At 35.5% G+C, this 27,603-nt stretch overlaps 1 protein-coding gene across 50 annotated transcripts in view; it reads right to left on the reverse strand.

The window, feature by feature from the left end:
- Positions 1-9,002: 9,002 nt before the first annotated feature.
- The window catches only part of MLIP (muscular LMNA interacting protein), a 240,828-nt gene continuing 222,227 nt past the window's right edge, over positions 9,003-27,603 (reverse strand). For 22 of the 50 annotated variants that reach the window (XM_081045032.1, XM_081045030.1, XM_081045027.1 and 19 more), the window contains 2 exons: positions 21,626-21,679; positions 11,024-12,672 (listed from right to left, as the gene is read on the reverse strand). In XM_081045032.1, the coding sequence (XP_080901158.1) occupies positions 12,667-12,672; positions 21,626-21,679 (60 nt within the window). In that variant the 3' untranslated portion in view covers positions 11,024-12,666. Of the gene's footprint in view, positions 12,673-18,034; positions 20,091-21,625; positions 21,680-27,603 lie in introns of those variants that run through there. The other 28 variants (XM_081045025.1, XM_081045047.1, XM_081045051.1 and 25 more) reach the window with 5 other exon arrangements.

Consider the following 27,603-nt stretch of genomic DNA (forward strand, 5'->3'; position numbering starts at 1 on the left):
AAACACACTTGAGATGCCAATTGTAAGCCCAGGTTTTTTACTTGTGCTTCTGACCAACTGGCCATAAATCAGAGGTTCCCAGGACCCCCTCCTTGGGTTTGATTAATGTGTTAGAGCAGCACACAAAACTCAGAGACATATTATTTACTAGACTACTAGTTGATTGTAAAAGGATATAACTCAGGAACAGCCAGATGGAAGAGACGCATTGAGCAAGGTATGGGGAAAGGGCACAGAGTTTCTATGCCCTCTCTAGGTGCACCACCATCCCAGCACCTCCACATGTTCACCAACTCGGAAGTTCTCTGAATCTTGTCCTTTCAGGTTTTTATGGAGGTTTCATCACATAGGCATGAATGATGAAATCATGGTCCATTGGTGATTGAACTCCCTCTCCAGGGCCTCTCCCCTCCCCAGAGGTCTGGGGGTAGGACTGAAAGTTCTAATCCTCTTATCACATGGTTAGCTCCACTGCCAACCAGCCCCTATCCTTAGGTTCTGCCCCCAAAGTCACCTTATTAACATAACAAAAGATACCTTTATCGCTCTTAACACTTGACAAATTCCAAGAGTTTTGGGACCTGTGAGCCAGAAAAGAAAGCCTGGACAAAGACCAAATATATATTTCTTATTTTAAATCACAATATCATAAATGTATTCCCCGTTCTCCTTCCATTTTTTTTAATGACTTCCTCGAGTTACACTGTCAAAGCATATGATATGCATACTATACTCTCGCATTTTAAGCTTAATCCAGTCTTAATTGTATAACTAGCTACATATCTGGTACTTACTGCTTACTTCCATGTCTATAATACCACGTCTCTCTGTTTATTTCTGGTTGTCTGAAGCTCATTCACTAGTACACTTCTTTTTTAATGAGGTTCCTAGCAGCAATGTCCCCTGAGTTCTTGGATGTTGGACAGTTTGTCAGTGTCATTAAGTGTCATTTATCGTTGAAGGACAGTTTTCCCGAGTATAAAATTCTTATTCACATTTTCTTGAATATCTTAAATATTGTACTCCATCTTTTTCTGGAATTCTGGAATTTTCGACTTTAGTATTAAAAATTCAGATAATAATCTAATTTTCTTTTTTCTCATAAGCCATGTGCTTTCCCTTCTTAGACAGCCAAATAAATTTTGGTGGGCATTTTTTCTTGGATTGTTTTTATTTCTTCATTTCTTTTTTGATTACAGCTTTATTAAGATATACACATAATATAAAATTCACTCCCTTAAAGTGAAAGATTCAGTGGTTTTTTTTTAGAATAGTCACAAAGTAGTACAATCATCATAAATACCTAATTTTCAGATATTTTCATCACCCCAAAAAGGAACATCCACACCCCTGAGCCCCCGGCAATCACTAATCTACTCTGTGTCTCTATGAATTTTTCTATTGTGTACACTTCATATAAATGGATTCATACAATATCAGCCTTTTATGACTTATTTTGCTTAACATAATATTTTCAAGGTTCATTACTTCTATAGCATATATCAGTACTTTCTTTCTGTTACCAAATTATATCCCATTGTATAAATGAAGTACATTTTGTTTATTCATCAAATGATGGACATAGGGGTTGTTTCCATAGTTTGGCTCTTACGAATAATGCTACTACTAACATTCATGTACAAGTTGTTTGTGGACATATATTTTCTTTTCTTTGGGATATATACCTAGGAATGGAATTGTTGAGTTATATGTTAACTCTGCTCAATATTTTGTCTTTATGTATTTTTTTTTAAGTTGTTTTCTCCAATTCATTTATGGCATTTCCCCATGAGGTAACTTCAATTTGCTAAGGACAAATCTTCACAAGTAATATATTTATAAAGATGGTTTGGGTGGTAAGTACCACAAATTCAACATAATGGCTTTATTAATAAATGATATGGTATCCCTAGGGTTACTTAATAGAGCAACTCAAAGGCATGATCGATAACCAAAGTTATCTCTACATTCTACTCTGTCATTACTTCTCAAAATTGCAAAATGAGCAATAGCTCACGTGTCTCCCCATATCAATATAAAAAGCCAGAAAAATGAACTATGTTGATTGTGTCTCCCCCTTTTTAAATGGTAGTCAAACCACATAACATGAGATTCCATAAGTCCCTTCACTCTTTTTTATTCCTTGTTGTTGTTGTTGTTGTCTGATTGGATAATTTCAAATGATCTGTATTTGAGTTCACTAATTCTTCTGCTTGATCAATTCTCTATCGGAACCCCTCTTTTGAAATTTTCATTTCAGTTATGGTATTCTTCAGCTCCAAAATTTCTGTGCAGCTCTTCTTTATATTTTCTCTTTGTTGAAATTCTTGTTTTGTTCATGTATTGTACTCCTGAGTTCATTGAACATTTTTATGATGGTTATTTTGATTTCTTTGTCAGATAATTTGTATACCTCTATTTCTTTAGGATCGGTTTCTGGAGATTTACTCTGTTCCTTTGTTTGGCCCATTTTTCCTGCTTCTCATGTTTCTTATAACTTAGTGTTCGTAGCCTCATATTTGAAAAAACAACCACCTCTCCCATTCTTTATGAACTGGCTTCATACAGAGCAAGACCTTCACCAATTGTCCTGGATAGAGGTTCTGGGGAACTTACAAACCTTTTCTGTAGGTGTGCCTTCTCTGGATTAGAAATCATTCCAATTTATAGATACTTGGTGCTTTCTTTTTCCCCCGAGCTCATAGTCTCTTGCTCCCCCTTGTGTCTGCCTGCTGTATCACGAAGCAATATCACACCACCCAACTCCTTTTTTGTTCGCTGTAGACCCAGGCTTTAGACTGTGCCAGTTCCCATCCATATTCCCAGACAGGTGAGAGAGAAACAAGAGCAGCCACCCAAAAGTCAGAATGTCAGCTATAAGGTCCAGTCTTCTCTTTTCCTCTCCTGGTAGAAGCTAGGAGCTGTATCCTTCAAAGTGTGTGGCACTATGCCAGAGGGAGGGACTATGTTAGAAGGTGTCAGTTTTGATGAACATGGTTTCATGCTCCTCCGGGGTGCAATAGCTTCTTACCTTGTTCCTAGATTTCCCACAAAGGGAATTGGCCCAGGTATTGTGGTTGAATTGAATCTCTATGAGAGAGAGAGGGAATGGGGCTTCTTATTCCACAATGTTGCTGACTTCAATCTCCTATTGTCTATTTTTAAGAGCTAAGAAATCTTTACTAGAAGACCCCAAGTGGATAGCTCTTAAATCTCACTAACCAGAATTAGGTCCATGTCCCTACTTAAGCTATGAGTGACAGTGGGTTTCAATAGCACTAGGAATAAGGACAAGCAAGTTTTAATTCTGGAAGCACAATATTAAAAGGAACATATTTCTTTTCCGCAGTTAAAAAGTAGGGTTTTTTATAAACTGGTAAAAAGGAGAGATGCAGTAGAACACAAATCATGTTAAATTGGGTTTTAGACTTCCCTGTTCTTAAAAGGGAATGAAGAATTTATGCTAAATTGGTATCTTTAGTTTCTTCCTAGAAGCTTTCTACCTTCTCCCATCTTCTGTCTCCCTAGCTCCATTCCACACATAGATTCCTTCTTAATTTTATGCAAACATTTTAATATCTCTTTCTCAGATCTTCTCTTTACCCAGCCAAGTGGCTTATTGATTTTCCTAAATAAAAATAGTTTTTTACTCAGAGCCCTTCCTAAGAGGTAAAATAATACTGTTTAGCCATAAATCTACAGAAAGTAGTTTCTAAAAATTTTAGCTAAATATCTACCACAGCTTTTCCCCCTTCTTTATTCCTTTACAGAAAGTGAAAATACCACAAAACTTAAGTAACTTGGAATCATCACAGTAAAAGAAATAACCCAAACTATTGTGTTTGTCTACTTTGGAGTTGTTTGTTCAGGCATCCTCTAACCCTACGTAGCAGTAAGTAGATGCAGAGTTTCCCAACTCAAACCTTCCACCTTCTGAGCTCCTCTTAGTCACTGATATATTCAGCCGCTCTCTCATTGCTAGGTCCCCTTCAATTTTTCAACTTGAGTTTGAACCAAATTTTGGGTTCTGATCTGACACTTCCCTGAGATGCTGATCCCTTAACTGTCTGGACCTATATTCTAGACAATTTGCTATATTCAAGTGCAGCTGTGGAGACCCAGACCCCAGGGCCAACCTATTCAGGAAAGGGGTGGGGATCCACTAAACTTGAACCATTTGGGAGTCTCCATTGGTAGTTATGTATTAAATAATAAGCTATGGTGAAAGTGGCCTATACTTTCCATTCTATCTTAGAAGTAGATGGAAATGTTGGGAGAAACAGTGAAAAGTGCTGTTGATTGAAAATACACTGGACTTTCTGGAAAAATACCCAGAAAACTTTTTAGTTTCCATTGACTGGTTACGTGAGAGTGGTGCTTAGTTTAGAGGATTTAAATGGAGTAGAATATATGAGGCTAAGGTTGCATATCAACTCTTTGTTTCATAAAATGCCTTTTTTTGGTTATTAAAACTATTACATGTCAGACCATTTCCTTAGTAAGTACTTTATCTCTGCAATTAAAAATTATAAATGAAAACCTACAGTGGACTGAGTGGTCCTTTTATCTTGCATTCTACTTCTATTTATGCCTACAGCCAGAACTTTACTAAAAAAAATATGTTGTGTACACTTGATAAGCTTCTGCTGTGCTAAACTGCCCTGGGGAACGCTTTTCATATATTTCCTGCACAGAGAACTTCCCTTCTCAGTCATTGCCAGTCCACACACAATCTCAGTGAAGGTTTTCCTGAAAAATACTTCTCAATCAACTCTCGAAAGCTAACTAGGCAGTCATCTTAGGCCTTTGTCTTGAGCAGTGTCACAGCCTGTTGGACCTTCACCAGATTCAGGGATGAGAATCAGGTGGACAAGGGAACAAAAGCAGATGGGTTGTCAAATAAATCTTTCATTTTTAATCCAGCTGTATTCTCCCAATCTATAACTGCTTCCTAACTTTCTCTCTCTCTCTCCCACACACAAGTAGGCATAGCCCTGTACTTCATCACTATCAGCTTATGGCTCTAGAATAATCTAAACTTCCTTTTGAATATTTCAATACAGATTAATGAATAACAGTAAGGTTATATATGTAAGCCTTTATACTGATCCAAGGTGAAGGGGGTTGAGGCAACTCTTTCCAGTCAGAATGGCAAACATCTGACATCAGTCTTTCCCATCCCTCATTCCATTCTCATAGCATAATTATTTCCTGATCATGGCCTTGAGCTATGGAGAATAGGTTTGGATTCAGAATCCCCACACAGAGTTCCAGGCAGCCATAATCAAATGATTATAGTTCATGTTCAAGATGAAACTTGTTATCACCCTTGCCCTGAAGAGTTGCAAGTTAGCTCTTTGACAACACTTTTCTCTGTGCTCATCTTTCTCCTTCTCAAGGTCCATTCTCTTTGTTGTCTAAATCAATTCAGATCCCCAGTACTCCCCCTCATCCATGAGCAAGTGGGATCCATCCCTTGGACTCTTTGTATTTAGAGTACCTTCCTCAAAAGTGTCCAAACCTATCTTTGGTTGCTGGAATGAGTCAGGGTCAACAGTATTATACACATGGGGCATTCTGAGTTTGGACAAGGAAGTTCATGGGACTTTGCCTCTATTTATCCCATGTAGGGTATGTTGACCCTCTACCCCATGCTTAGGTAAAACAGGTACATTAGGATGCTCAGAGAGTTGTGCCTAGGGAATCATCTCATGGTGCTGCGGGTTGGCACCTGTTATAAGAGAATGGTCTGATGAAGCGATCACTCTGGATGCCCTGTGTTGTTGTTGTTTTTTCACAGAATCATGCAAGATTGGGCCTCTACATGGAGCTGCCATGATGATTTTTGCTGATTCAAATTGCTTATATAGACAGAGACTTCACAAAACATAGTCTATCTGCAATACTAAATAGTCTGCAGTTTGATACCACATTATTAAGTCCTTGTCTCTCCCATCCCTCACCATTATCCACAAATCTCCAGTAAAATGTCTATTCCACACCTTATTGGAAGGGATTTTTCAGTGGGGATTATCAAGTAAACAGGTTGTGACTCACACTGAGGATTCTATAAGATTGTAGCAGCAAGATGAAAAGTAGAGCACGAATATTCCACTGAAGAAGGGAATTTGTTCTAGAGGAGGTTAGGAAAAATTCACAGAAATCTTGGAGAGGGCACAGAATTTCTTACAGCAAGAAATCAAGCCAGTCTTAACTAGAGGTAGCATTCTATACATATTACTGAGAATGGTTTAGCAAAATATGTTCTGAGATGGTGGATAAATCACACTGGGCTTTCTCAACTTTTCAGGGAACAGCATAGTGTAACAGCAGTTTTCAACATTAGTGTGGTAAAGCACTCTGAGAAAAAGGGGTGAAGGACAGCTTGCATACCACTGAAATGCATTTTATCTCTAAATCCTCTTTTATTGTGATAAGTGCTGAGTGAGGCAGAATTTTTTTAAAAAGAAAAAAATACATTTGTCCTTCTTCATAATTGAAGAAACAAGTCACCTTGAGGCAGATTTTGTTAAATTGGGAAGAATTGTTCGAACAGTATGGGGCCCATCAAGATTATCTAAGAGAAGTGGAATCTATGCCCCAAAACGGTGTTTAGCTTGCATAAAGGAGTCTTTGGGGGAGGGGAACCAGAGCACAATGTCGAAACATGGTCATTCCTATTTACTACTAATAGGAGAAGTGGAGACATGAGCTATTGATCTGAAAAATAAAATAATTGAAGGAATTTGCAGCCCAAGCTGATGGAGAGGTTCTCACCTATTATGATCTCTATTCAGTGGTTCTCTGTATTACTGGGGCAGTAATGACCACCATGTATGATTTGGGGAAGGATTAAATTAAAATGAGGTAACATACATAGATGACTCTAAATATTGCGCCTATCAGGGACTCATAATAGATGCTAGTTCTTTCTTTTCTTAGCCCCAATTGGCATATGGAAGGAAAATAAAAATATATATATAATCTGTTACTTTAATCATCTCTATTTTTTGCCCTGTATCTTTGACTTGAGATTCATTCTAAATTGTTAATATCTACAACCAAAACAATGGTAAATCATTTTCTTTTCTGCAAAATTCAGCAGTAGATTGCCAATTCTAGATCATTTATTATTTCTATTACATACTTAGCCTAACTTTATTCAGTGTAATTGCATTATCCACCCTTATCTGATTGATGCCAAAACATTTAATATAGTTTCTCTCTTACTTCCTCCCACCAACAGTAAAATAAACAATGTCATAACATCCTTATCTTAAGCACATAGAACATCCCTGTTCTTCCTGCTTATCTACCATACTGATCTAAGGATCTGTGGTTATCAAAAGTTTGTTGGCATAATGATCACCCAGACATCTTATTTAAAAAGCAGATATCTGGGCCCACTTCATATATTCTGATTCAATAAGCATGGCAAAGGACCAGAAAAAGACTTTTTAAAAAAGCATTTTCACTCATTCTGGTACAAGTGGTCCTGGTCACTCTAAAAGGTATAACTAGGACTGTTAAGAGGCCCATCATGCTGAAACATAAACCCAGTTTCCTAAAATTATTTGGTTTCTCAATTTCAAACTGTAGAGTCAAATTTCCTACAACCAAGCAACAAATTTACATAATTATTTTAATTGGGAGGAAAATGAGAGAAGAAAAATTTAGCCTGACATATATTTTGCAATGAAAACACTGAGCCTCATCAAGGCAGACTGATAAGTACCTAAGAAGTCACAACCCATTTATCTTGAAAGATTTTACTAAAGACTACTCCATTTTCTTTCCTACATGAGCACGGCATCTCAACATTTAGTTCTGCAATAAATACAACCTTAGGAGTAACTATGTGCATGTATATTGTATGTGTACGCTTGTTAAAGATGAAATCATTATCTAGACAAGTTTAAAACATTAAAAATAATTAAAGATAAATAATTTAAAATGCACTGTAATAATAAAAAAATTTCCTGCTCTGAGCTAAATGTAGCTTTAAAATGATTGATTTCACATACATTTTCATTGTTTTATCAACATGATAAAGTTAAATTTGGGGGAGATTTTGTTGGCAAAGAGATAAATGGAATTGTGATTTTCAACTTTTATTTTTAGAAACACTGAAAATGTGATACTCTAAAAATTCAGATCATTCTAGTTCAGGGTAGGCCCTTAAACAAAAATCACTGTAGCAGTTCAATACATTTCTGTTTAGAGATTCAATTCTTTGCTGTAAGTAAAATCTATGATTAGTGGTAGGATCAGAAACTCAGAGGAAAACATACATATTTTAGTTTTCTTTCTCTTAGGAAAATGTCATTAGTTTTGTGCAAAAAGAAATGCTGGAAAAGAAACTTTCTTCCTAGGATCACTAACCTAGAATGTAATAATTAACAAAAACTTGAGTTCTTGGTGGTATACTTTCCCAAATTCTGGTGAACCTATCTAATATTTTTATAACTGCAAAACAATTTTTAAAAAGTCAGAGGATGGCCTACCACATATTGTTCAAAATCTACTTCCTTATCTAATCCTAAATACTCAAGTAAAAAATTTCATGCGTACTATACCTGTTTGTCAGGAAAAAAAAAAATGCTGCTATTTTTAATTTCTCCACAATTTTTACCTAAACTAGTGTTGGAAAAAAAAAAGCAAAAGAAAGGACTGAACTGTGACCCAATATAGAGTTGACAAAATTGTTGGAAGCCCTACTCCCTTGAATGATTTAATTCAGTTTAAATTTATTTGAGAATGCCTCCCAAGGCTTGTGAGAAATATTTTGCAGTTCCATTCACATTATATCCCAATTTTTGCCTGTCTATTAGCACTTTTATAAAGCACGCTCTTAGCTAAATATTGCAGAGGGGTTTCTTTTTTTCTTTGTACTTGAATCTTCTGTTTTTACTTTGAGATTCTGTTCAGTAATTCTGAGTCACCATCTGTGGACACCTGGATAATTTAGTCTTTTTTTGTTCTGTTTTATTTTTATACTATTTAGTACTCTGTCTATTGTGTAGTTTCAATTTTTGAATTTATTCCCAGATTTTCTAGTTAAGGAAAATTTGGACTCAGGTGCTTAAGTGATAGTAAAAAATTACAAATAAATACATTAGAATTAAAATTTATAAGAAGAAATTAAAATATATCCATTAAAGTATAAATAAAGAAAAAATGAGTTCTAGTCAAATAGAGAACGTTCTAAAACATGACATGAACATAAGGTTTAATTTTACAACATGCCACATACATATGTGGAAAGTCCTGAAAATGTAATATATATTTTAAAATATATTCAGTAGTATTTCCTAATTACTATTTGATTACTCCAAGGCCTCCAGAGTTGGACCAAGCAAAACAATCCTTCTTACAAATGAAGTTATCCTCTCACACAGTTGATTTAATTTTTAATAGATAAAGGCTGTTTCAAACATGGAAATCTATGGCAGCCTAGTTAAAGAAGCATTCTTGTTCCCATTACTAACTGCAGAAACTTCTGCTTGTCCAATAAATAAAATTCTGAAAACATTGCCTTATTACTTAAGCTTTCAATTAACTCTGGCTTCCTGAACTTTATTTCAGAGACAATAAAGAACAATATTTAATAAACACATCAGTTTTCTCAAGTGAAAATAATGAGTCCAGTGTGGGTATTCATAATGAAAAAAAAAATGCTTTATGAAGAGAAAAGTCACTACCATGTAAAGGTTGATAGTCAAGCTTTAGAATAACTACCCTAGTTTCCTTTCCTCTAAGTGGAATTAACTCTGAGACATGTTCAATGTTGCGTCCTAGAACTCCCCAGTGGGATGAGATCCAGTTGCTTGTTGCTATAACTGGCTTTATAATGGATTCTTTATTGGTGCCTTTTCTTCCCTAGCTCACTTCTTCACTTCCTCACCAGTGTTCTTTGTAATCACCTCCCAAATAAACTGTTAATCCTTGTCTCAGAATCTTCTTCCCAGGGAATGCAAAAAAAGACACAACCCCAATGTCTGTCTAATCCATACAACCTGTTCCTACCGGCTTCCTCCTCACCTCCCTGGTGTTGCTAAGCTCCTTAGGGCCCTGAATGCTAGTACCACCAACCAGAAAAGCTGCCAGTTCTCCATGTTCTCCCCACAAGCAACACTTGCCCCTCTTGAATTCATGCTTTTAAGACTCTGATCTTTGCTGAGAAACTGAACAAATAGCTTAGATGCAGCTTGTTTTAGTAGAAATAACAGTAGGAAAATCAAAAGATTTAGGTTTATCAATAACGATGTGGTGTCCTTAGTCAAATTACCCTTCAGGTTCAAGTTTTCATCAATAAAATGAAGACAATAATACCTGACTAGCAACTACAATTAGTTAAAGGGTAGAAAAGTCGCCGATAATTGGAAAACTTAGTAGGAATAGGACACCACGTTTAAACAAACTTCCCATCCTAAAAGTTGTCTTTAATGACAGTATATCTTAGTGTTTCAAAGCCCAGACCTACAAATGTAGAGAGGAATGTAAAGATATAAGTGTCTAATGCATTGCTAATGGAAATAAAAATGGGTACCTACATTCTAGAGACAAGCAATTTGGGAGGATTTAGTCAAATTAAGTACATGCATATTTGTGATTAAACAATTCTAATCCTGAGTATATATTCCAGAGAAATTCTCACCAAGGTCCACATGGGGGCAAATGCAAGGACGTATATCACAACCATTCCTGGTAAAGGGAAGCAGCCTGAAAGATCACCCTTGGGGAGGGTGGGTTGGTAAAATGTGATGGAGGTACACCGTGTGGAAGTGAGGAAACAATCTACTAGTCATTTGCAGAGCAATGTGATAGAGCTTAAAAATTATAGTGCTGAGTGAAAAAAAAAAGAAAGAAAAGAACTGGAATGTAAATAATAACGTTACTTACATTTAAATATAGATGAGTAAAGAATATACATTAAAATCACAAAAATGTGTGCCTACAGAAGGGGAAGGGAAGATAGAAATTATTATAAAAATCATCCAATCAATCATCTAATCAACAAGTACACAGGAGAGGGGTCTTACCCAAACTTTTAATAGCAGTCTTCACTGGGGAGTGTGATCAACTCAAACTTTTATACTCAAAGTCAAAAAATGAATGAATGAATGAATGGATTGAATAAAAGTCTTGGTCTTAGAATCTGATTGTCTAGATTTGAATTCTGCCTGTATCACTTACTAGATTGATTTAACCTTTGGAGCCTATACTTATAAACATAAAATATGAATAATAATATTATCTACATCACAGACTCATTGTGAAGGTTAAATTAAATTCATGTGAAGCACTGGTGTGGTGTCTGGCATGTGATAAGAGCACAGCGAATACTAGAGATTATTACCAATAATCTAAAGTGACGCCTCACATAATTTAGCAGGTTGATGGAGTAGTTTTTATTTGGAGGAGGAGAGATGAGCAGAGAACTCTGCTAAGGTTTCATTGCTCCTCACCCACTAATTGAGATAACAATTTTATATTTCTAGGTGCCATGATGACTGACCATGAAGCAATCCAAAATGGTGGGCGAAGAATAAAGGCCGGTTACTCTTCTGTAGGCAACTCTCTTTGCTTTGCTCTGGGTGGGATGATGGGGTGGTGAAGCAGTGGTCTGAGGGAGCTATGGCTCAGACACAGCTGACTTCAAGAGGAACATGGGTTATGTGCAAGGGGTAAGGGAATCAGCATTCACTAAGATTCCTCTACTACCCGGAGCTCACTATGCGAATTGCCATGGGTTCTTCCTTAGTGTGTCTCATCCTAGGCTTCCTACTTGGGCAGAAGGCTGCAGAAGAAAACCATTTATAGAAGACTAGGACAGACTACTGGGATGATGACTGGAAAAAAACAAATATGGCCAATAAGTGGGAAATGGGTGTGCTGGAAAGTGGGCTCCCCGGATTGTCATCACAGTGAGGGTTTGCTCTATGTCTTTGTTGCTCCCAATATCATGAGGACAAACTGACTCTGAAGTAGTCCCCACAAGAATCATGTGGCAACAGAGAGAGGAAGAAAGTCATGTTAGGACATTCCAATGACACAACACTCAATGTAACTGGCCTGTCCCTGATACATAGTCTGTACGGCAGCACAGAACCCCAACAGCACAGGAAAACAGGGTGTGTCATGTGAAATACTAACGCTCTGGTATCTAGGACCTCCCAAATGAACCCCTCGATATTAGCATCTCCTGAAAGCAGGCAAAGACTCATTTTTGTAAAATTTGTTCCCTTTCTTCACATGTGGAAAAAAAAAAAAGCCAAAGGGGAATAAAACCTGATTCAGTAAGTAATGTATGCATTAAATAAAACTGGTGTTGAAAAATGGTCACAGCCATCTTCTATTTACCTATGATTCTTCTTTATTTGGCTGATAAGTATAGGGGCATGTTAGTACTGCTGTCAGCTTAACAGAAGGTATTAAAGGCGCTAACAGTGGTGCAAGAAGCTGGAGGTAAATTTCTCCTATGCTGAGTGTTATGAGAGTATCGAGATGTTATATGCTTGCAAGAAAGTTTTTTTTAGTTCCACTGCTGCACTGCTAAAGGGAACCCTCATACTCTGGGGGGTGGGGGGAGAATGAAATCTAGCAAATTAGCAACCGCATTCCAAAAACTTTAGCACAGCCTGGGTTTTGGCTTCTGCTCCAACTTCATTGCTGCAAAATAAGAGAAAGTAGTAGTCAGGTGATGGAAATAAGTAAACTTAAAAAAATACACCCAAAAATTTATACATTAACATTTGGGCATAGCACCTCATATTTTAAAAAAGGATCATAAGTAGGAAAATTTTTTCTGTTTTTTCCCCCTTAGTAGCTATTTTCTTATTACACAATTAATGGCATAATAAAGACACCAGCTTTGCTTCAAATCAGACTCTAATCTCTTAAGAGCTCAGCAGAGCTCTGGCCTCCTGCAAAGTGTTACCACAGCTTTGAAGGATGGGGCAGCCTTAGGAAACAGCACTGCCACATTCCATCCTCACCCCTCACCTTTCATCCCTTGGCTTCTGCCTTCCCTGTCTTTTAACATTGACTGCATCATTCCCTGAAATGTAAACTCTAAAACCAGGAGATAAAGTGAACTGGGATTGAATTAAGTTCCTGTTTTTGCAAAATGGAACATTACAAAAGACGGGCAGGAAATGAACCTCTTGCCTTTTTTTCATATATTGATTTCATTGGCTTTATAATGTAGTTATGTAGTAAGGGAGTGATTCTAATAATTTATTTATCCATCCAATCTCTATGTGTTTCTATGTGATAGGGTTTGACTGTCTGGAACAGATAAGATAAATGTAACTGAATGGAGATGCGTATTAGTAGAGCATAGATTTCAAGACAAAAATTATAAGAGAAAGCATCAAAGATGAGGCCAGAAGAGAAATTTTGTTCTAAAACATTACTCTGATAAAACATGACAGAGTGACACCAATGAAAAGAAATGACCTTAACTTTATATTTCCAGGTGCCAAGTTATGGCTGACAATGGAACATTCCGAAACGGATTGTAGAGAATACAAGAGATCAGTTTCTCTTCTGTAGGCAACTCTCCCTGCTATGCCTTCGTAGCGTCAAGAAGTAGTGTTCTAAGTCAGCCATGGCTTAGAGCTGGCCTCAAGAGGAACACGGGCCATATGCAAGGAGTAAGGAAAGCACATAGGAAACCCAGGTCTGGCATGGCCAAGTGACTAAGCAGGATGGTGAAACATGGATATATCCTGCATCATTTAGGAAAAACTGCGTTTGTTAGACTAGCAGGAGGAGTAAGGGAAAGAGTTGCTAATACACAGGGGTAGCGCCATTACTGCACTGATTTCTTCTGGCCATAGAAAATAAACAGTCATGATATAAGTGAGTTGTACCTTTCATCATCTGGGATTCTCTGAAGCTTTAGAATGAATGGAAGAAATGACTAAATTATGTCTCCTCTTTTTATTTCTAACAAATAAAAACTATGATTTATTTAGATTTTCCTGAAAGTCCCAACACTTGGTGGCCAGTAGTAGAAGAGATTTAAAGAAATCCTCATGGTTTAGCTAACACTTATTAAGTGCTACGCATTTCATATGCTAAATACATTACATGCATTAATGCAGATCTTCACCAAAATCCTTTAATCTCATGTTATTGATATTGAGGCTCAAAAAGATTAAATATCATCCTCAAAAGCACCATATTGGAAATTAAACCCTATGCTTTCATATTTTTTGTTGTTCTTGTAGTCCTCAGTTTATCCTAGCCATACTGAACCATATATCTTGTCTGGCTTGTCACCAGAAGACTTTAAACAGAAGATAAATAAGGAAATATTTGTAGACAGGATTATAATATTAAACAAAATACTGAACTCTCTAGATTCTCTTTCAACTATAAGATTTTATAATTATATAAATAGTTAAATCAGATGGCAGAGTTGTCGGTAGTTGGTCCTCTGACACCATGCTGGCTAACTCTGCACTATTTCTCAGCCTTCCTGAACACACTGGCAGATCAAAGGAATATTTGGCACCACAGCTCAGCAGCTGGTTTGAAATGATGCATTATGCTATGACAGATAGAGTCGTGATCATAGACATTTTGGGAAGTTTTTAATGTTCCTGTGCCAATCTCAATCTCAATAAAGAGCTAAACAACTTGAGAAAAACAAAGGTTGACATTTAAGGAAGATGAAAATCATTAATAAAATACTTTTTGTTAGACTAGCACTGTGGCAGTCAAGGCTCAGTGTTGTATCATATTATCAGCGGAACAACTTACTTATTTTGGATACAAGAAAACATTAAAAAAAGAAAAATCTTGTGACATGTAGAAAATCATAATTTTGAAGGGAGTCAAATTCCAAAACTATTTTTATTTAGCATTTACTCTGGGTAATAAGTGATATAGTACTGTGAAACTTGAAGCCAATGTCACAAAAAGAATTTTTATTAAAGAATGTGCTGTGTACACTGATTTTTCATTCCCTTTCAAAACAAAACCATCCATCCATACTCTTCTCTGCCAAATAAATAAAAGCAAAATGATCTACATATGTGTTCTTGTAAATATGAAACCAGATTTCAAGTATGCAGAACTAACAGTAATTTTCAGAAAATATGTATATTATAAATTGTTGCATATTCATTTTATTTCTGAAAGATTTTAAATGTATTTTGGACATTTGCATAACCACTAACTTTGGTGTAAAAATCCAAGACATAGTATCAGAATATATTATCCATAAGCTAGAAACTATAAATATGAAGTTCAGTTATTAAGGCTCTGCAAAGGTAGCCCAATAGAGAATGCAGGTGTCATGGACTCTAGAGAGCACAACATTGAATCTGGGGTCAAAAACATTAATAACTGGATGACCTGAGCTCCAAATAGTTATTTACCCGGATTTTATTCTGTTTGTTTATCTAGAAAAACCAGCACACAGAAGAATGTAAGAAAAACCACCACACAGAAGAATGTAAGTGACTTCTGCTCAGCTTTAACATGCCTGACTCTGTACAGTAGAAAAGCCAACATTAATCTACCAAGATGGCTGAGAAGAAGAGACCCCAAAATTGTCAACCCCCCACCTCTCCTATATTAGATCCAACTGAGTCTGAGAAAAGAAGAATAAGTGAGACATGTTTCTTTTCATTGGCTACTTCAGAATAAGACGCTCAGATTTCAGTTGTGCCCTTGTCAACCTAAGATAGGGACAAATGGAAATTATAAACAAGAGGCTTAATCCTCCTGGTAAAAATAAGGAAAGAGATTTTCCACCCTCCTTTCTTAGAACATTTACTTTAGAAAACTTGTCACTGTAAGGACATTCTCTGTTCTTTGAAACGTATGTAAAGTCCTTTTGAAAAGTTGAAGGATGTTTTGTCAGCTTTAAGACCCAGGAAAAGTCTTTCTCAAGGACTTGAGAACTAAGTAAACATCCAAGTGAGATAGCACATCTATCTCCTGGTTTCTGAGGGAGGGTAAGAAGCCTAACTTTAGCTGATACCTGACTCCAAGTTGTAAAACTACCTCCTGTCATAAAGATATGAGAAGTTTATTTTTCCTTTGTATAAAGGCAGTTAACTGACACAGGTGGTCACCTCCATTACCAGGTGATTTAGGATAAACTACGTGTTAAAAATGGGATTGTGGAGTCCTCTTACTTGAGGATGAATTGAATTATTGTTTATCTTGAGAACATATATGTATATGAGTTGTACTAGATGCTTGGCTATATGAAGGGTAAGATTTATTCCTGACTTTGCAATCTCTTAGTGATTGTCTGTGATGCATATCACATTCTGGTTCAATGCTTATTCAATAACAAAATGATTTTCTTTCTCTGTTGCATTTGTGAAGAGGACTTCTGGGTTAACAAAATGACTTTTTTTTTTTTATTATTACATTCCCCCAACATAAGCTGGGGCTTATAACAGGAAAGTCATTTTGATGGGGTCCACTGCTGCCAAATCTGGCAGCAGGATGTCCTTTCTTTTGTTATTTTTTTGCCTACCTCTATGCTTAGGCAAGGTGGCTATCCATTCAGCTGCTCATATAAGGTGTCTTTGTGAGACAAATCTACCCTGGCTTTCTGGCCAGTTGTCTGTCAAAACATATGAATCTTCTTTTAATTAGCAGTTAGCAATATCCAGATTCCAAGTTCTAGCCTAAAACTCCAACCTTGAAGTCTCAAGGTTGGTAAAACCCAATCTGAGATTTATCAAAGCTTGATTTAGAGAAATAATATTTATGTGAAATTGCCTGAAGGGAATAGAGTTAGGCTATTGTTCTCAATAACTTCATTTTTATCCTGGAATCAAACCAGAAAATAAGAGTGACTTCCAAGAACAAGTCACTTATTTTCTCTTGTCTACGTCCTTATCTGCAGAATGAAGATAGAGGAATGAGATGCTCATCCCATAAAATTAGAACTTTAGACATCAATGGAGGTTCTGGATTTCAATATAAAATAAACACAAAAAGCTTATATACACCAAGCAGTAAATCAGTCTTAGTCACCTTGCTACCGTATTTCCCCGAAAATAAGACCTAGCCAGACAAATAACTCTAATGAGTTTTTTGGAGCAAAAATTAATATAAGACCCGGTCTTATTTTACTATAATGTAAGACCAGGTCTATATAATATAATATAGTATAGTATAGTACAGTACAATACAATATAATATAATATAATACCAGGTGTAATATAATACCAGGTATAATATAATATAATACCAGGTATAATATAATACCACGTATAATATAATAATATAATATAATATAATATAATATAATATAATATAATATAATATAATACCAGGTCTTATATTAATTTTTGCTCCAAAAGACACATTAGAGCTGATTTGTCTGGCTAGGTCTTATTTTCAGGGAAACACCGTAGCAGAATTGTTATCTTGCCAATGCTTAAATGTTCATCAAAAATCTGCAAAAAGAAGGAGCAAGAAAACAGGAGAAGAATTTGCCAGGTATGTGTTTTATGGGCAGCTAGTGAATGATTAGCTCTCAAGTTGTGTTAATAAAAAACAGATCTGAAAGGTCAGAATCAAATGCATCTAATCATGTTTTTGGAAATCAGTTGACCCTCAAGTTAAAAATAAAATAGGCCTAGGTTTGCATGTAGTAGGTGATGTGAAGAGTGGCGGGTCTGTTTGTATCTCATTCCCCAGTCTGACTTTCATAATAAACCTGTAGAAAGAGAAATGGGTTATAGAGAGGTTGTGGATCAAAGAGTTGCTGAATTCGCAAGACATGATGAATACAATCAGAAATAATTATTGCTACTTGAATTTAATTTCTTCTAAGTAACTCTACTCAGAAATCATTTATCTCAGGCAGGGAGTTTGCTCAAAATTAGATGGTGTTACATATTCACCTTCTTGGAGATTACTATACTGGTGTGAATAATTGAAATTCATGAAAGTGAACTTCTTTGAAAATTGATCACAATAGTCAAATCAATTATTTAGGGATCTGATCTGCTCCTATGGGGGTCCATCAATGGCCAAGTATTTTTTTTTTAAATGCTATATAAAATGCTAAATAAAACGTCCTTTGGAATTTACTAGCCCCCAGAACAAATAGCATCAAATGCTATGCCCCACCATAGCCAATTTTCCAAATCACGTGTGAAAGGAAAAGAAAAAAAGAAAAAAAAAGACACAGGCAAATTAAGTTTTACCAAAAAAATTACAGTGAATTTCAACATAGAATAGATTTCTCAAAATTAATCTACCACAGGTTAAAGCCATGTCAAACTTGTATGACATTAGACAGGAATATGTGACCCAAAGTTTTATTAATTCAAAGCATTCCCTGATATGAAATTTATTATGATTCTCCTGTTTTTACTTTCAAATTTTTGTTTCCAAAATCAAAAAACATGTGACTGGCTTTCTTAGACTGCCAATGAAGAAGCTATAATTTGAGGATCTCAATTTTTGTTGTACATTTGAATCACTCAGAGAAGTTTTAAAACAGCAATGTCTTTGCCCGTGTCCAGAGATTCTTGATTTAACCTGCCTGGAGTGGAACCCTGCTCCTGGAGCTCTTAAAAAATCCCAGAAGATTCTAATGTTCAGAAAGATTTGAGAACCACTGAACTAAATGATAAGTAGAACTGTTGTTTTGAGTTACTTCTTTTAAATGTACTGTATAAAATATGTGATTTATGAAAACAATGAACAAATCAAATAAATCTGGTTTTAAATAAATTACCAAGTTAATTTTAAAAACTAGTATCTACAAATAGCATAATCAAATACAAGAAATGGGAGTCTGATAGTAAGAAAGACAGATTGCTATTTTTAGGAAATGACAGAATAACTACGTAAGAGGTAAATTCTGAGATCTGATCAAGGGTCCTTCCATAATCGTTTATTTGCACTGGGTTGGTTAACTGCAATGTTTTACCCCTTAGGACATATAATTATAAGACCAGAATTGCTGTATAAAAACAGATAGTTTTCTTAGTTGGTGCTTTACAGATAAATAACAAAGAGAGGGAAAATATATGGGTCACTGTTACAGTTGACCACATATCATAAGGAATTGTAAAATTTGCTGAATTGTTCCAAAACATGCCAATGTTGTAAGAAGTAAAACACAGCACAGCAGAAGCAGAAAATGTCCTTTTGCTTAATTATTTACAAGTTTTTTTTAATACTAATAGTAACTCACTGTCTCTCACAATGGCTAAACTTCAAACTTAAGTTTCTTTTATGGTATTTTTCATATATTCCAAACATGAGGTTGAAACTTTTTTTGGTAATCTTATTCACTAGCTTATTTTGTTTTGTCTTTAAGGTTGTGATAATTGGTGCAAAAAAGTTTGCAAATATTACAATACTACATCTACCCTGCTCTTTTCGCAACATAGTCTTTCAGCATAACCCAACATTCAGAAGTTCTTAATTCAGCATTTATTATCTGAACTGGATGCTTTTGTTATTTACATAATCAACTGATATTCAATTATTGTATAGAAACATTCTTAATATGTAAAGATAGCCTATGTGAACTTGAGCCAAAATTACATTTGAAAGAAACAGAACATTTGATTATTATATATTCACCCCAAAATCACGAAATTTATTCAACCATTGTCCTATTTTTGGACATACATATTTGTCAAATTTTTCACTATTACATAATTTGCCACCATCACACTGAAAGGGCTACTACATTTGACAAAGAGTTAATATCCTTAATATATAAAGGGAGTTTACAACTCAGTAAGAAAAATATTACCATATACCAGTAGATAAATGCATAACTTAATGCAAAAGCAAAATAGACAAAAATAACAGAAAATACAGAATCTTTAAAATGCAAATAAAATGAAAGATAATTTCCCCCTTTAAATTTCAAATATTTTAAAATATGATTTTAAAGGAGAAATAGATTTAGATAATATAGACAGAGATTTAGATGAAGACAGAGAGCTAGACAGGGTACAGCAGAATGCTTAAGAGCCCAGGATTCAGGCAGTCACATCTGGATTCCTGATTGTGCAGACACGTTCCAACTATTTGGCTTTAGGCAATATACTGATGTCCCTCAGCCTCAGTTTCCTCATCTGTGAGATGGAAATAATAATAGGACTTAACTTACAATGTTTTGTAAAGATTAAGTAAAATAACGCATATAAAGTGCACAACACTTTATAACATACAGTAAGCTCTCAATAAATTGGCAATTATAATAAATCTCAATATGGCAACTATACTTGTAAACAGGTATTCCAACAGGCTCCTGATAGGGTGAAATGCTACAAATTTTCAGGAATGCAATTTAGCTACATGTATCAAAAGTCTTCCATATGTTTATACTCACGGAAAGAATAATCATATCTTTAAAAAATCAGAGAGGTGGTCAAGGACATAAATCCACATCTATTCTTAACATGACTTTTATATTTTTAATAACTAATGTTATAGCACAGAGGCACATTGGTTTTATATAATAAAAGATTTTAAAATTTGCAAATAGGGATGTCAGTTTATGAAAAGTGGAGGAAAATATTCAGTTTTTATTTGGAATTTTCTTATTCTTACTTCTTTTGTACTATGTTTTTTGTTTTTGTTTTTGTCTTCCCTAAACTTGAAGGCTGCAAAATTGAGCACGCCTTGCTTATGATAGTATCTGAAATGAATGAGTGAGCATACTTATTCCTTTCTTAAAGGTAAGCCCTTTAAAATAAATCACTTTTTTTATACTTGCCACTTTGCCTGAGAGGATGTAGAAGAAAAAAACATTGCTCGATTATCCTAGCTCTTGATTAACATAAAATTAAAACTTTCTTTACACATTTTTTTCTGTCTCTCTGGTATAGTATTTATAAAATTTTAAAAAAAATTTTAATTATATATATTATATAATTATACATAAATATATATATATATATATAATTATAATTATACACAAATATATATATAATTATAATTATACACAATTATATATAATTACATATAAATGTATATAAATTATATATATAATTTTAAAAATTATAAAGACTACATAAAGAAAGAGAGAGAGAGAGAGATAGACAGTCTATCACCTCAAAATGTGAAAGTGGCTAACCATTTGCAGGAAATGTAGAGGCTATGTTTGAGCTGGCATGTTTCTGCCTGTATACTACCTACCATATGCAAAATTCACTTGGGGAACAAGAAACTGAGATACTGTGAGATACTGAGACCTCTGACTCAGAAGAGACACCATAAGTATTATGGGATCCACTGACCCTCTAGATAAAGGAAACAGTGGTGTCACAGTGAATCCAAAGAGGAAATCACAAAGACAAAACAGGAAGGAAGGAATTAGTTTGTGATCAAGGGGCTACACACCTGGGAACCTCTGGTATCACCTTCCACATTAAGAAGCAGCAAAAATTTACTTATTTAACTATCAGAGGTTTCTGAACAACAGAGTGGGCCAGTTAATTAATTATTTAAAAAAACAAAACAAAATCTTATTCATATATATATATATATATATATATAGAGAGAGAGAGAGAGAGAGAGAGAGAGAGAGAGGGAGGGAGGCTTATTTCTACGACTTAATAGCTCATGGAAATGGATAATTAGATCTCCAGCTGTATCTTACATTTACCTCTTTGGAATCAAGAGTTTCATGTTCAGGAATAGCCACCATTGGATGACTCAGCTTCATAGAAAAGATGCCCAGGATGTGATGAGGGGTAGAAGTGAGGAGAAATAAATATTTAAATTTCATTTGAATAGATAGTCAAACAATTACATAAGTATACTATTACTGTTCATAGTAGATTCTACCAAGTGTAAACATTAAAATTTGATTGTTATTCAAAACAAAGGAAGATATTCTTAACATAGAAAAAAAAAATTGGCAGATGGTGAATACTTTGAGCATAGGACCACATCTTATTTATTTTTCTGTTCCACATAAATTCTAACAGTGCTTAGCATATAGCCAAGACAACAGTGTTTAGCATATAGCCAAGATAGTTATTAAATGTTTATTGAATGAATGAATTATTAAACCACATGGACAGATATCATAAAGGGGAAACAAAGTTATATTTCTTTCAACTCCCACAATAAGCCTAAAATTGAAATGTTCCAAAGCAAAAGAGATAAATCATGTTCAGACCCACAGTTAATGCAGCTTTATCTATAGATAGTAAATGCTTACTTGGAATGTAAAGCATTGTGCATTACTGCAAACAATAATAATCTCAATATACAGGGACTTCATAAACATTGCAATCTTATCAGATGATGTTATTATAATGTAGTTTACAACACAGTGACTCTTTAATAAAAGGGAGTTTCTTTTGCTTATATAAGAATTTTAATTATTGCATGTAGTACTTTTCTGAGTACTACACATACGCTTCAACTTGTTGAGATGGAAAAAAGTCATAGATATGCAAGAAAAAGAGATAGAATGAGGAACACACACACACACACACACACAAACAAAGAGAAGGGAGAACAATCATTTGTAATAAATCTCTATATCCCCTTTTTCCACTGTCTGTCCTCATTCCAACTTTAGGGCAACCAAAATACCTGATTTGCCATGAACATTCCCTGTTTCTGCTATTGTCCTGAACAAATCAGGGCTATGGAAATGACTGGCTCCCTTTTACTCTTAATAATGTCCTGAATTGATCAATAAATCGCAGAACGGTGACTAGCTCCTGATCCTCCAGGGCAATTCAGAGGATCCCAGAAACTTAGGGATGTGGCCCAGGAGGACGCCAACACCGGCTGTTGGGGAGGTCAACCTCACATTTCCTCAGACTTCCCTCTGTTCTGGCAAGTTTTCAGGTTTCCCATTATGCTAGTCTCCTAAAATAGAATAAGACAAATATTCTGAAATTTGAAGATGTAGGAACACTCCCAGTAAAATATTTACTGGGACTGGAAAAGCAATTGAGTAATTATGTGATATGTACTTTTACGTTCCATTCCTTCTTTTCAATATAGATAGGTATTCATTCATTTAAGTCTATTTCATTTTAATCTTGAATTTCAAAAGCTATGTGTTAATTATCCTAATCAACAAAAATGAACAGAAAATGATTGATTCTAATTAATTGGTAATCCCCAATTCATTTATATTTGGCTTTGGAATGCTTTTTTCTACTTAAGATCTTTTGTCATAATAGGTTTGCCTTTTATTATCCTCAAGCTGACCAAAAAATGTTAAATAAAATGTGATTTTGTTCATGGATTTAGTCATAATCATTTAGTATGTACTCACATGATAAATTATACATATTTGTTTATTTAGTTTTCACAACACCCTGGTAAGGTAAGCACTACTTTTACCCTGTTTTACAGATGAGAAACTAAAATTGAAAGGCAGAATAACTTATTCAAGGTCCAGACCTAGTAAGTGGCAGAACCATGACTGGAATCCAGGGTGACAGTCTCCAGAGACTGTGCTTTCAAAGCAACTGTGAAGTGGCAACATGCTGAGAAGATACTCAGGAGATTCCAGCGGGAGACAGGGGAAGGGAGAAATGTGTACCATTCTGCAAAAGGAAAAGGCACATACTAAAATAAAGGCAAGAGTGTCCCTGTCAGAGATCAGAAGCAGGCCAGGAAGGGATGGTCTAACTCTAAAAGGGCATGCACAAGACACAATACAATGGAGTTTATATGTCAGATAAGGAGTCTGGGCTTCATTCTCTAGGCAGTGAGAAGCCATTGAGGTACTCTAAGAAAAGGCTATGTGTGGTCAGTCATTCATTTCAAAAAAGTTACTGTGGCTGAAGTGCAAAATATGGATGGGGGAGGGCATTGGAGGATATTTAAGTAATCAGAGAGAGAGAGAGAGAGAGAGAGAGAGAGAGAGAGAAAGAGAGTAATGAAGGTTTAAAGCATTGCCTTAGAGAATAGAATAGACTCAAGTTTTTCTGGGTGACTCTAGGCCCCCCTACTCCCTAGAATGAAAGAAGAAACATCCTGTAGACCCGTTGATATTTTGTTGATTAAGGAAGACAAATTGGGAAATGTTGGACAGAAATAATGCTGACTGTTGATATCTCTGTTGAATGCAAAGATTTTATAATGCACGAGGGCTAGAGATGTTAAGTGGGGAGAAAAGTAAAACATGGTATGAAAATCCTATTACAGTCAGAATGCAAATAACAAACATAAAACAATAAATTCTATATTGGTGATTGACCTGTTATCTATATAGACAGAGTAAGTGAATACTGAAGGACAGAGAGACTCCTCCAAGCCTGTTTACTTGGTGGTAAGTGTTCTGGAGAGCAAATGACTATTTTGCATCCAAAAAATAAAATGAAAAGTTAAAATTTTATTATCAGATAATTATTCAACATAGAAGGATCAATGAAAGGGAAAGCTCAGATGAAATGAAACAAAACGTACTCTTATCCTGGATGGAGACTTCAGAGCCAGATGTTTGTAACAGACTAATTAGACCTTTGCTCACTCACCATTGCGGAATCATCAACATTGAGGTATTTGAATAAAATGTTCAGTTGGTTTTATTATACTCTTGATTACAGCTGCCACCAAAGTAATATAAAGCCTCTTGAAATGTTTGTTACCAGTGTAGGGCTTTCTCATAAATGTCACTGCTTCTCCAAAGGTAACACAAACTTGTCTGACACAGACACATAAAATTCCCTCAAACCAACTAGAAAAACGAGAACCCTGTAACTATCCTGTTTCCCCGAAAATAAAACCTAGCCAGACAATCAGCTCTAATGCATCTTCTGGAGCAAATATTAATATAAGACCTGGCCTTATTTTACTATAAGACCAGGTCTTTAATGTAATATAATGTAATGTAACATAATATAACATAACATAATATAATATATAACATAACATAACATAACACAACACAACACAACATAACATAATATAATATAACATAATAATAAAACATCTGGTCTTATTTTACTATAAAACCGGGTCCTACTTAAGACCCTGGCTTATATTAATTTTTGTTCCAAAACACATTAGAGCTGATTGTGTGGCTAGGTCTTATTTTGGGGGAAACAGGGTAGAAACAAAAAAGGGAAAAATATGCAAAATGTGCTTAAATCACTTAATTCTTTAATTTACCTGAGAAATGGAACTCAAAGCTCTATCTTTTATGAAACAACTCTCTCACCTACAAGAAGATGAAGTAGGTTTTCTTGTCTGCCAGAAATTAGGAAGCTGAGGAAGTGTTGCAAGAAATGTGAACATTTTTAAATTGCCAGAGGTGCTACACATGCTATTCAGAATTCACTTCTTTGGGATTTTTTCTTTTTTTTCTGAATCACATCCTCTTGTAAACGTACTTTACTCTATTTGCCTATGTAAGCTGTACCTTCTACTTCTGTCTCCCCACCTAGATTTGTGAACTACTCAAGATAGAGTGAAACTTTCTTAAGAACATCTCTCAAGAGAACTGACAATTTACTGTAGCGATACCTATATAAATACTGTGTTTCATAATAGTATAAGATTGTCATTATGAGACTGTCAGCCATGGGAAGTCATGTGGATGATATGTTACTCATCTTTAGTCTTCTGCACCCGGCATGGGGCCTCTTTAGCACAGAGCAGACACTAAATAAGTACTGAATGAATAAATTAATGAAAGAAAGAATGAATGAAATAGCTAGAGAAAACAAAGAGGGTTTTCTGACGTGTAGAACTAAAGAAGTCTGTATTAGGGAACAATGAGAAAGTGTTTTCTACATTCCTACAAGTCTCCTCGTTTATATGAAACTTTGTAAGCTGGAGACCTTTGAACTAGAACTCTCACACATGTGTGCTCTCTTTGACCCTCAACAATTTTTCTGCTTTCCAATTGAATTTCATAGTCAGTGTTGGAGTTCACAGATTCTTCTTGCAGGTTTGTGTTTCTTTCTCTTGAACTGCTCAAAAGTCTTCCAACACTAGACCTGCAACCATTTCGATCTGTGCAGCAGCCTGCCCCTTTCAGATGAAGCTGATGAGCTCCAGCTCAACACAGCCCCACTACTCTAAGAGGAAGTGAAGTGTCAGAGGCGGCCTATTATCATGCTTATAAACATAAACAGAGGGTGTCAAAAAATGTGTACACATTTTAAGAAAGGAAAAAACTGTATTAATTGTAATACTCAATATATACCAATAACAAAAGATGACTACAAATCGCATCTGACTTGTGCAATTACAAAAGGTGTTCCTAGTGGTTACCACCAGGGTCCAGACGCTTCTAATTACGGTAAACTACTGCTTGAGCATAGACAATGTCTCTTAAAATGTGTATACATTTTTTTGGCACCCTCTGTGTATCTGCCTTACTTCACTCATTTAAGGGATCTGGCCTAACAAAATATTTTGAGTTTTTCATCCCTGATTTACAATATGTATCAGTGCATAGGAAGCACACAGGGAATCTTCTAAATTTCAGGTTCTGACACAAAAGGTCTGGAGAAAGAGGGGCCTGAGAGTCTGCATTTCTAAGGGGCTCTCAACTGATACTAATATTACTATAGTGGAGTCGTGAGGCCATAGCCAGTGCTTTTGTACGAACTGAGGCAATGGATGTTTCTCAGGTATTTATCTAGTCACAACTGAATTTAATTATATTCAAAATGTCCTAATCAATTAAGGTGTACTGCAGTTGTATAACTAAATAATTTAGCATACATCTGTTTTATTAAATGCCTGCAAATATCCTAAGCACTTTGCTAGACGTTAGCAATGTAACAGTGAGCAAACAGACATTGTCCCTGTCCTTGGAGACCAGGGTAGTGGGAGAGAGATATTAGTTATATATAATCAGGAATATCTGATTATACACACAAAATAATGTGTTCTGAAGTGAAAGATCGGAGTGCTATGTTTGTAACAGATAAATCTGTCTTAGTCTAGAAGGATGACGGAATCTGTCCCCATAGGCTGAAATATAAAGGATAAATCGCCTAATAGTGATAAACGGTCTGGAGAGTACATATGAAATTAGTAGTTGAAAAGAAATTACAGCTAGGCTGAGTGGAAGATAGGGAGGAAATCTGGAATGAATGGGCAAAATGAGTGTGAGAATGTCAAGAACTGAGTCTGGAGGATTACTGTGCAGGTGTTTTGCATGCATAAACTTCACTTAGGAAGCAAAGGAGTAAGCCTTGACAATGCTCATTAAATGAATGAAGGCTGTTAAATATGAGTTTATCTCATTCTCCAAAAACATTGCAAGCTGCTGGAGGTCAGGGCCCATCATATCCCAGCACTTGTGCACCAAACTCCAGTTGACTTATTTCATTGCTGACTATGCTATGCCTTGGGCCAAAACGTGAGTAGTGCTCTGAGTTTTTCCTTAATGAGGGCTGTTCATGATATGAGCAATGAGGAAAAAGTCTGTTTTAAATGATAGAGACAAGCTACTCCTATCCATATGTCTTAAAGATTTCATCTGCATTAGCCTGAAATATTAAGAACAAACAAACAAACAAACAAACAACATCAGTAGCTTAAATATTTGTTTTTAGAATTTAAACGTACAGCATCTCTTTTTGGTGATGCCCAAAGGTTTATGAGTTCACTTATACCACTAACTCCCTACGTGAGCCGGGGAAAGTCACT

Source organism: Rhinolophus hipposideros (genome assembly GCF_964194185.1).
Source record: "Rhinolophus hipposideros genome assembly, chromosome: 3".
Lineage (NCBI taxonomy): Eukaryota > Metazoa > Chordata > Mammalia > Chiroptera > Rhinolophidae > Rhinolophus > Rhinolophus hipposideros.